Genomic DNA, 11,422 nt, shown 5'->3' with positions numbered 1-11,422 from the left:
TACTGTGCAACTCAATATGACCCTTAATTCTTTTCTTCATAATTAAGTTAGTGCTACAGATCATAATGGTGGAAATCAACCCCTAAATATTAGATGGAAATGTTAATTATTTCTTTAGATTGATGGGATGATTTTTTTGTTTTTTCCATTTGGAAATGTGACAGTTATTTTTCAGGTTGTGAGAATGGCACTTAATGGTGGATTGCTACCAAGATAGATGGATGCTTTAAATATTTCCAGGGAAAGGAAAAAGAAGATAACAACTGAATTCAGAAACTTTATGAGCCTATTAGAGAAACTAAGCTTTTTATTAATCTTTACTGACATTTTCGACCAAAGAACATCCAAATAAGTTTGTGAAAACTCTCTTGCATGGTGTAGCACTCACTACCTATTGTATCCATTCTCTCTTACTTCACCTATTTGCAGAGCTTTCAGCATAAAAATGCGAAAAAACTTGCTTACCAATCGACGATATTTGCATCAAATGAATAAATACAAGTGTCCTGCACATAAACATTTGTCACTTAACCATAATTAAATAATACTGAGGATTGAAACAAAAAAGAAAAAAGAAAAAAGAACGACGAAATTTAAATAAATGTGATCACTTTCTAGCTCTTGTTTGAGACTACGGTGTAGTTATTATTGTACTTTCTATCTCTTGCCTGCATGTCTTATACCATACAAACAAAATGAATGCTGACTAGAAACTTGTTCTACATTCAGAAAGGTGGGGTTTTTGGGGGGGGGGGGGGGCGCTAAGCTTAAGAGGATTGTTTTCTACATAATATTGGAAGTTGAGAGTACCTGTTGGCTCTGCTACTAGGCATTCACCAATAATAATTTGAGCCTTAGAAGCATCTTGAGGATAAAGGATAACTTAGAACTTATTATGGATCTGCTTTCTGTATGTGTATTTACTTTCATCAGATCTGCGAGCTGCAGGAACTGAACTTTTCGCTTCCTTTGAACGTTGACAACACTCTGAACTTTTCGATACTTTGCTTGCACCAGAATTGTAGCTGTAGCTAGTCTCATAGTACACTTGTATATTGTTTTTAAGCAAGTTCTTATCATCTGGAGAATTGAACTCAAATTCCTAAAAGAAAATCACATTGAGATGTCAAAATACAGTTCATCTTGGCAAGAACTGAACATGTTTCGAAATCATACTTCAAACTTCAAAGGACTGCAGATTCAGGATTTTTAACCTTGGTGGTTGACATGTATGCAATATATATCGAATGAAGCTATAACTTTGAAAGGTTCCCTTTTGGACACAAGAAAAAACCACATTAATAGAGGTACTTAATCAGATTATTATTATTGTCTATTGGAAACAATCTCTCTGCCTTCATAAGATAGGGGTAAGGTCTGCGTACACATAACCCTCCCTAGACCCCACCTGGAGGATTACACTAGGTTTATTGTTGTTGTTACTTAATCAAATTATTAATACTAAGGGGGTACTCGTCGAAGCTTCAAATAGTACACACCAATTCATGCGGCTTTCTTTGGATCATGAGACACTTACCTTGGACTTCGTCTTGGTAGAATAAGGTGTTAAGCACGGATTTAAGTCCTTGAGAAGCATGTCATCTGGACTTCCGGGAATTGTGGGTTCAGAACTGAATTCCTAGAGGAAGAAAAACTTAGTTAACTCTCTCTCTGAAGCTTAAGCTTGAAACATAAAATCCTAACTTGGAGCAGAAACATTGTAGTGTATGTCCAATTATTATGCAAGATATCATTATTGTTCGTTTGCCACCATCTTTGTTTCACATTTTCTAGATCAGCTTATCGTTAAAACTTACTAACCAGAGAATACGCTGCTTGTTCTTGATCGTAATCTGGTGTCCTTGGGGAGCTACTAAGAGAATCATAACACCCTCTTATAGAGTACTTATCTGCCTTAACCTGTATGAAATATATAAATCAGTCATTTGCAGAAATGGATTCGACAGGATATGACGCCTTTGTTACCTCCAAACAAAATGGATAAATAAGCAATATGATGATTTGAACTCATCAATGATGTAAATAATTCCTCAGTCTAGTTGTAAAGAACATAGCTTGACCACATTAAGAGATTGAAGTGTTATTTGACTTCCATCTAATACTGTGGTGGAAAAAAAATCTGCATACCTACTAGACGTTTAACCAATGCAAAAGGAGGAACGTGGAAAAACATTTTAACAAGGTTCGTATATAAAAAATTTCTCCAATCAGTAATACAGCAGTAGAACAACAACAACCTAGTTGAATCCCACAAAGGGGTCTGGCGAGGGTAGTATGTACGCAGACCTTACCCCTATCCTGGGAAGGTAGAGACCCCTATCCTGGGAAGGTAGAGAGGTTGTTTCTGATAGACCCTCGGCTCAATAAAGAACAGTAATATAGCAGTATTGAACTTTAATTGCTGACTATGCACACTAGTACACCTAAATTTTCACATCATAGCGAATTTTGCTAATTTGCCTTTGTGGTTAAGCAGTGTAAAAAGTCTGTGATCATCTTAAGCTGAAGGTTACCTCGGCAAGATCAACAGCAAGGCACTGTAGTTGGCCTGTAAGAGAAGTGACCTGCCTTTGGAGATTTGGTATAAGCTGCTTTGCCTGCTTGAGTTCTGAGCCTTGCTTTTCCAAAACTTCCTGAAGTTGAGAATTCATAACATCTGGGAATAATATGGAGTTTTTCAGTGACTTTATCTCTTCCCTCTGCTTCAAACACAAATCCTTTAACTTCTCAACCTGTTATCATTTGTAAATAAACTAGAAAATGAGATCACAGAACTATATAATCTTCAAGTCATAATGCGGCAACAAGATATTAAATCCACCTTCCAATTTCCAGTTGTTGGAGATGAAAGGGACACAATTTTTAATTGTCTTTTCTTTCTAGTTCAACTCCAAGACTCATACAAGAAAAACAAAAGAAACAGATAAATAAAAAGCCAATCATGGTTGTTGGATCCTGTAATCTAATACTAACATTAAAAAAAGGGCGGCCCGGTGCACAAAGCTCCCGCGATACGCGGGGTCTGGGAAGGGTCAGACCACAAGGGTCTATTGTACGCAACCTTACCCTACATTTCTGCAAGAGGTTGTTTCCACAGCTCGAACCCGTGACCTCCTGGTCACATGGCAACAACTTTACCAGTTACGCTAAAACTCCCCTTCCATCTAATGCTAACATATATAGGCATATTCAATTAGATATGCAGCTTGCAACTCCACATGTATAAACAATGTGCCATAATATTTTTCTTATAACCGAGAAAAATCGCTAAGGGTCAGTGGCGCACGATCTGAAACGAGGTGAGTAATGGGCCCGCCCCTCTATATCATGTATTGTAATGTCATCCACCCCCACATTTTTGACAACTAATGTTCCATCTTCAATAAGAGCATTTCTAAATTCCCACAGTATGCAATTAACAACTACAACAACCAAAGACATCAATACCATTTTAGCAGAAGCATACACTAAAAGAAAGCTAGTTATCAAACCAATTGTTCTAACACCAAATTCCTTTCACTAAAGAACCAAAAGATCTGCACATGTGCTAATTATCCTTATAACCTATCACCTAATACTACTTTTTGAGAGTTTCCTCACATTTAATCCCTACATAATCTAAAAAGATGCAACTTTTAATAAAACCCCACATTGTTGGTCAAATTATTTCACTGCAAGTTAACATCCAATTATTAATGTAAAACATGTGAACGTCCCGTAAAAATGCAGTAGGAGTACCACATGGAATAGTCAAGGTGCTCGTGAGTTGGGGCCAAACAAAAGTCAGCTCGATACGCTAAGCTCTCGATATGCGCGGGTCTGAGGAAGGACTAGACCATAAGGGTCTATTGTAGGTAGCCTTAACTTGCATTTCTGCAAGAGGCTATTTAAACGGCTTGAACCCGTGACCTCAGGTAACATGACAACAACTTTACCAATTACTTCAAGGCTCTCCTTCGAGTTGGGGCCAAACACCACCCTCATATAAAACACTTATCACTATTCTTGAGCAAAAAGAAATCAATTTTTAGGGAAAAATTAAGACTAAAGTGGATTCTAATGGAATTCTAGCATTAAGCAAATTACACAATTTAAGAACATACCTCTATGTTTTTCTCCTCAAGCATCAATTTAAGCTCAACAATCTGATTCTCCTGCTCCTTATTCATACTCAACAGCTCCCTCTCACTTCTAAGCACCATAGCTAAAGTCCTAGTATTCCCTTTGACTTCAATCAACGCCTTTTTCTTCTCACTACCTTCTTCTCTTTTCACTCCTTTAAACAATTTCTTATGCAAAGCACTCAAACCAGTACCCCTTTTCGCCGTCTTCTTCAAATCTTCTGCTACAAAATCCGCCAGTTTTAATTCTCCTTTCTGATTTAATTTAGAAGATGATGACCCGGATTTGTGCTCCACGAATTTCTTGACTAAAGAGCCTAAATTGTGGCGCGTAGTGGATGGAGCTTGAGGGCGCGTGACAGCGCGTGAGGAGATATTAGAGGGGTGGTGATTGCGGTGGTTGTGGGTTTGAGGAGTTAGATCGGTAGAGGAAGAGGGGGAAGAATCTATGGAAGAAAAAGTGGCATCGGCATAGCGAGAAGATGGCTTGATTGAAGCCATTATATGGGATTGATATGTTGTTCTTTTTTTTGGAGTGATTAATGTTTTGAGTTTAAGACAGAGAAAAGATCATTTCTTGGTTGTCAGAGCACTGTGTGTGTGTGTGTGTGTGTGTAGGAGAGAGTGAGAGTGAGAGTGAGGTGGACTTTGAGATGGAGATGATAGAGGAGAAGTTTTTGGCGGCTGTCCGAATTCAATTTTTTTGGTAGTGGTAATAATATTTAAGAATATTGACAAGTAAAAAAAATTACTATACTATAAGGTCAAATTTACATATTGTAACAAAATTTGGGTTATTTTTAAGATTATATATTTACCTTTTGTGGAAGATTATTCATAGATATCTTGCCTGTGTAAAAAAAAATTATAGTAAAGAATTTGAACTCAAACAAAATCTGCGCTATTTTTCAATTTCTATACAACACTATACCATAATTTCTAAATTGTCGAAAAAAATAGTTTTAAAACCCATAATAATTTTGGGTCTTTTTCCCTAGTCTTTTGACAATTCCAACAATTACCGGCCATTGATTTTGAAATCAAGGGTGCTTGTCTTACCACCGGTTTAGACATAGATTTTGGCTACTTTATTTCATAAACAAATTGAAAACATTGTTTGTTCCTGGAATTTGATCAGTCTTTAAAAAGAATTAAAAAGAAATTTCAATTCCCCCAAAAATTAGTTTAGGGCAGTTTCTGGGTGAAATTTTTTCTTTCACTCATAAAACTTTAATTTTTTTCAAATAAAATATATATTCAAACACAATTTTAACTTTTAAAATTTATTTTTTAATATAATTTCAAAAATTCTTTTTTAAGTTTCAACTATGTCTAAATAATAGCTTAGTCTCATCCAAAGGTGAAGGTGACATTGTTCCAAAAAGTCAAAGCGATTGAGTGAAATTTACATTGCCTTAGAAATAGGTGCATCCCAACTTGTATATTCCAACTTTTATCCTTCTTTTCTCCAATTGCATTCCTTCACCTTTTTTGTATCGTTTAGGATTTAAAGTTTACGGATTTGAGATTCTAGTCTTTAAATTACTAGATTTTAAATAAATAATTTATATATATTTAATAAATTAATTAAAATACATACGTTATTTGGACCAAAGTTACTGAACTCAACCAAACTGTAACCAAACTCTAGCTCCACGCTTGTTTGGCACTCAATGTTTAATCGAGAAGTTAGAAATATTTGAGATGTCTGTTGTGTTGGGATAATACAACTCTTATCAATGCAGATAAGTAAATAGGGGAAAAGAGCAACATAGAGTGGAGTCCAGAACCCATTTGTGGTTCTTTTGGACATATGTGACGAAAATGTGTGTTTAAAAAAAAGAGTAATATTTTTATATATAACGTCATTGTAAATCGCGTTATACCTGTTTTGTGGGCCCACTAATAAGTCTCATGCGTTTAACTGACATAACAATAATTCAAATGGGTATAGCGCTCTTTAAAAGAGCGCTATACCTAAAAACTTTCAGCCCACCGAGCTACGCATTGCCTTATTTAAAGACGTTAGAATTTTACAAAAATCCATTCAAAAATATTCCTAACTCTCGTTCAAATTTTTCTTCTTGTTAAATTCTCAAGCATTTTTTCATAATGTGTGAAGAGCGAAAAGTAAGGGTTTCATTATATTAGGGGGTGAGGTTGTGGTGGCGAATAACTCTGTGAGCTATAGTTTATCTCCACAGTGTCATGTTAAGTTGCCACTTACAATGGAGTACGATAGATTGGTATCATTATTATGTAATAAAATGAGTGTGAGGAAACGTTCGGTGAACCTTAAAGTAATCAGAAGATATCCGTATTGCATCACTCCGCAAGGGGTTGCTTGTTACACTGAGTTTAACATCGACGATGATGAAACTTTGAGAGATTTTTTTAGGACTCTGGATGAATACCGAAAATTTCTTGTGATAAAAATATTGGAAATGTACGTCAAGGTCGAAGACGTTCGCAATAATGAGGTTGCGCATAATAGGGATAACCCTCAGTCATCGGGTGGTTATTCTGGAGCAGTTTTTGTCGGACAGGTTCCGGATGAAAGAGTTTGCCCTCATTTAAACTTATCACCACGGGCGAATAAGGAGCAAGAAAATAATTTCTCTCCTGCTTTGCATAATCTACAAGACGAGTGGTAAACTTCAATTTTACTTAGTGTTCCGATGTATATTTTTGTTGTATTGAGTTTGTATTAACACTCATATATTCCACAGGGGGTACCGGCCAGATATGACTTTTACAAGTTATGAACCCACGCCCAGTTGGAATATGCGTAGTTCTGGTATATTGGATCATGGTGGTCCATCCGGGAGTCATCACCAACAGGATAATTTTCATCAAGGAATGTCAACACGTTATGACTTGTAAGTGAAGTGATACAACTATATGGAAAGTATTTATTAATTTCAGTAGCTTATTATTTTGTTGTTTGTGCAGTGAAAACGAGCAAGTTGAACCATCTGTCCTCACTCAATTGACCGAAGACGACATATTAAATCGGGATCTAGCAGATGCACAAAGTGAAGAAGAGAACAGTGATTATGACAACAATGCCGATGATTCCGGAGACGACACACCCTTCCCTCGTGAGGATGGTGACGAGGAGGAAGAGAATGAAGGACCTGATTTGACGAGGGAGTATGCTCTACCCCTCGTTAGACCAAGAGTATACGAGTCCCAAGTGCTGTTTCATTCAAGGAAGATTCCCTACCTTGATAACTTGCCAAGTATGCCGGATATGGATGCTCTCACAAGGGATTTTGATGAAATTCGGACAGCAATGTGGGATGTTTCTAGACCAACGGTGCTGGCAAAGGGCATGCTTTTTCCCGATAAAGCGCGCCTAAGTAGGGCGGCGAAAATACACAACGTAAAAGAGTGTTGTGAGATGACGGTATGGGAGTCAACTCCGAAGGTATACAAGGTTGTTTGCCGCAGATGGTTTACGGGTTGTCATTGGATGCTGCGTGCGAGCAAGAAGAAAACAGGTTTGTGGCAAGTGGGTAAATACATTCCCACCCACGGATGTGAAATGGACACATTCAATGGGAATCACTACAACTTGGATATTGACTTGATTTCTCTTGTCCTTATTCCACACCTTGAAGCATCCATAAGGTATAAAATCAAAGAGTGCATTACATCAGTCCACCAGGAATATGACCATACCATTACCAAAAGAAAGGCATTTCTCGGGCACAAACGTGCGTTTGAAATTATTTATGGTAACTGGGATAAGTCATTTGCAACTCTACCCAAGTATATGGCCGCACTGCAACACTTTAACCCTGGGACGGTTGTTGAATAGAAGCTTGAGCAGAGTCCGGAAAAATCAGAATATATATTCAATTACGTGTTCTAGGCATTTAAACCAACAATTGATGGTTTTTTGCATTGTCAGCCGGTAATATCCATAGACGACACTCATGTCTATGGAAAGTATGATATCAAGCTGTTGATAGCCGTTGCAGTAGATGCTAATGGACAAATATGTCCTCTAGCTTTTGCTATTTGTGCCAATGAAAGCCAAGAGACGTGGACGCTGTTTTTGAACCATTTGAAAGAGCACGTTATCAAACAACGTTCCGACATTTGTCTAATATCTGATCGGCATGGTGGTATCTTAAGTTCTGTAGAGAACTTGCCTGCATGGCAAGAACCTTATGCCTACCAACGTTACTGTGTGAGGCACTTTAAGGCCAATTTCTAGAAGGCACATCCCAACAAGGATCTGCATGATTTGATATGGATGGCAGCAACAGACCACTAAGAGCATAAATTTCGGAGGCACATGGAATCTATGAGGCAGGAAGACGAGCGAGCATGTCATTGGTTGATGCGACATGAGCTTCACAACTAGACTTTACATGCGGATGGTGGAAGAAGATGGGGAATTCTAACTACAAACATGTCATAATCTTTCAACGGGTTATTGAAGTCGGCAAGAGGATTGCCTGTCACTGCCATGGTATGGATGTCGTTCAAGCAGATGGCGGAGAGGTTTGTTGAAAGGGCTGCAGCTGCAACGTCATTGGTACCAGGGCAACTTTTTTTCAGACGGACAGCTTTTCAGTTCGACAAGATAATACATATAACGTAGTATTTAACCGCGCTATATATATTCACCTAACGTAGTATTTAACCGCGCCATGCTTTGCGTGTTAAAGATGATTACAAATACAAAATAACTTTTTCTCAGACGGGTAGCTTTTCAGTTCGACAAGACAATACACATAACGTAGTATTTAACCGCTCTATATATATTCACATAACGTAGTATTTAACCGCGTTATGCTTTGCGCGTTAAAGATGATTATGGATACAAAATAACTTTTTCTCAGACGGACAACTTTTCAGTTCGACAAGACAATACACATAACATAGTATTTAACCGCGCTATATATATTCACATAACGTAGTATTTAACCGCGCTATATAAATCGCAAGCTGACTAGGTTCCCCGAAGTGTTCGGGAACAAGACCCCCTCCCCCCCAAATAGAAGGAGCAGCAACAACCTCGTATACCGGTGAATATGCATATCATCTGTCTCCCCGGTGATGTCGGGGTGCAATATCTCCAAATGCTGTCGAATAACTGTCAAACTCATGCGACTGGCCCCTGAGTGTGCAGTCTCATCATGTGGCCTGAAATCAGTAAGTTGCTGCAGCATGTCCAAATACTGCCCACGCGTCATCTCTCTTATGGCCTGAGGCAGTGCAACAGGTAGTCCATCAACAAGCATCCCATATAAAACCTCCACGTCCTGCAGCGTAATGGTGGCCTCGCCAATGGGCAGGTGGAAAGTGTGCGTCTCCGGTCGCCACCGCTCTATTAGGGCCGTGATCAAAGACCAGTCGAGCTGCAGCCGCCCGATCTCCAAAATCCTGTAGAAGCCCGTATCCCGCAGGCGCTGGACTACACGGGGATGGAGATCTCTGTCTTTCATAAAATCCCATATGTCGTCCACTCTCCTGGCGCGGAGATTCTGGGCCAGTAACTCTCCCTCCCATACGTAGTCGGACCTATGATCGCCCTGTAACACTAATAGCTTATCGGAGACAGGTCCGGGATGCATATGCGGCACGTCCATGTCGTCTACTGTAAATTAAACAATATTAATTGTATGTTTGATCTGTAAATTAAATAATTATTTTTTATAATTATACAATATTTAATTGGGCAAAGTATATATCTATGGGTTCCAGGCTCGATATTTGATGCCCAGTAGGACCAAGCTATACTGAGTTCTTGTATGTGTCAATTTTATTATTTTCGTAAATTTGTATATTTATTTTATAAATTAAATAATTAATTTTTATCATATTAATTAGACAGAGTATATACCTATGGGTTCCAGGCTCGATATTTGAGGCCCAGTAGCACCAAGCTATCCTGAATTCTTATGTGTGTCAATTTTAATATTTTCATAATTTTGTATGTTTGTTTTGTAAATTAAATAATTAAGCATATGGACATTGGGCAGAGTATATACCTATGGGTTTCGGGCTCGATATTTAAGGTCCAGTAGCACCAAGCTATCCTAAATTCTTATGTGTGTCAATTTAAATATTTTTATAATTTTGTATGTTTGTTTTGTAAATTAAATAATTAATTTTTATCCTATGGACATTGGACAGAGTATATACCTATGGGTTTCAGGCTCGATATTTGAGGCCCAGTAGCACCAAGCTATCCTGAATTCTTGTGTGTGTCAATTTTAATATTTTCATAATTTTGTATGTTTATTTTGTAAATTAAATAATTAATTTTTATCATATTTAATTGGACAGAGTATATACCTATGGTTTTCAGGCTCGATATTTGAGGCCCAGTAGCTCCAAGCTATCCTGAATTCTTGTGTGTGTCAATTTAAATATTTTCATAATTTTGTATGTTTGTTTTGTAAATTAAATAAATAATTTTTATCATATGGACATTGGGCAGAGTATATACCTACGGGTTCCATGCTCGATATTTGAGGCCCAGTAGCACCAAACTATCCTGAATTCTTATGTGTGTCAATTTTAATATTTTCATAATTTTGTATGTTTATTTTGTAAATTAAATAATTATTTTTTATCATATTTAATTGGATAGAGTATATACCTATGAGTTCCAGGCTCGATATTTGAGGTCCAGTAGCACCAAGCTATCCTGAATTCTTCTGTGTGTCAATTTAAATATTTTTATAATTTTGTATATTTGTTTTGTAAATTAAATAATTAATTTTTTTCATATGGACAGAGTTTGTATTTGATCTATCAGTATAAAAGATACTTAAACTATAGGGATTCTATGATAAGAGACTTTACATTTTACTACGCTAAAAGAACACTAGTCTTTAAGAAAATAAATAATCTAAACTAGATAAAAACAACAAATACATTTTAATCACAAAACAAACACAAAATACTAATATCTTAGTCCGGATAAAAATAACATACTAGTTTAATCGCAAAAAAAATACAAAACAACATGAAAACATATTCAAAACAACTACTATGCATTATTATACGAGTTTCGACATAAACTAAATCGGAATACCTCGATTTATGTTTTTCGGAAAGTCGATGAATTGTTTGAGCCCGAAACGAGGAAACCACAACAATAGAAGGCTTGGCTAGGATGTGGGACCTACAATCTTGTCTTTTTGTGTGATGGGTGGGGTCCACTATAATATTTTTAGAAGGAAATTGGGAGGGGGGGTCGGTTAAAAATTTTGAATTTGGGGAGGGGGGCGTCTCGTTCGAGTGTGGGGAAGAAG

At 37.2% G+C, this 11,422-nt stretch overlaps 1 protein-coding gene across 2 annotated transcripts; it reads right to left on the bottom strand.

The window, feature by feature from the left end:
• Positions 1–359: 359 nt before the first annotated feature.
• Positions 360–4,824, bottom strand: LOC104090794 (uncharacterized). Of its 2 annotated transcripts, XR_001968175.3 has the most exons (6): positions 4,125–4,824; positions 2,535–2,753; positions 1,822–1,920; positions 1,538–1,639; positions 811–1,102; positions 360–506 (listed from the first exon to the last, which is right to left on the bottom strand). XR_001968175.3 is itself a non-coding variant. In XM_009595976.4 (5 exons), the coding sequence occupies exons 1-5, from the start codon at positions 4,641–4,643 to the stop codon at positions 884–886; spliced, it is 1,158 nt and encodes a 385-aa protein (XP_009594271.1). In that variant the 5' UTR covers positions 4,644–4,824; the 3' UTR covers positions 576–883. The 2 variants fall into 2 exon arrangements, 1 of the variants encoding a protein (XP_009594271.1); XM_009595976.4 differs by lacking the exon at positions 360–506 and having other exon boundaries at positions 576–1,102.
• Positions 4,825–11,422: the final 6,598 nt, after the last annotated feature.

The sequence above is a fragment of the Nicotiana tomentosiformis genome, chromosome 4 (genome assembly GCF_000390325.3).
Source record: "Nicotiana tomentosiformis chromosome 4, ASM39032v3, whole genome shotgun sequence".
Lineage (NCBI taxonomy): Eukaryota > Viridiplantae > Streptophyta > Magnoliopsida > Solanales > Solanaceae > Nicotiana > Nicotiana tomentosiformis.
This window is presented reverse-complemented; position numbering and strand designations above follow the sequence as displayed.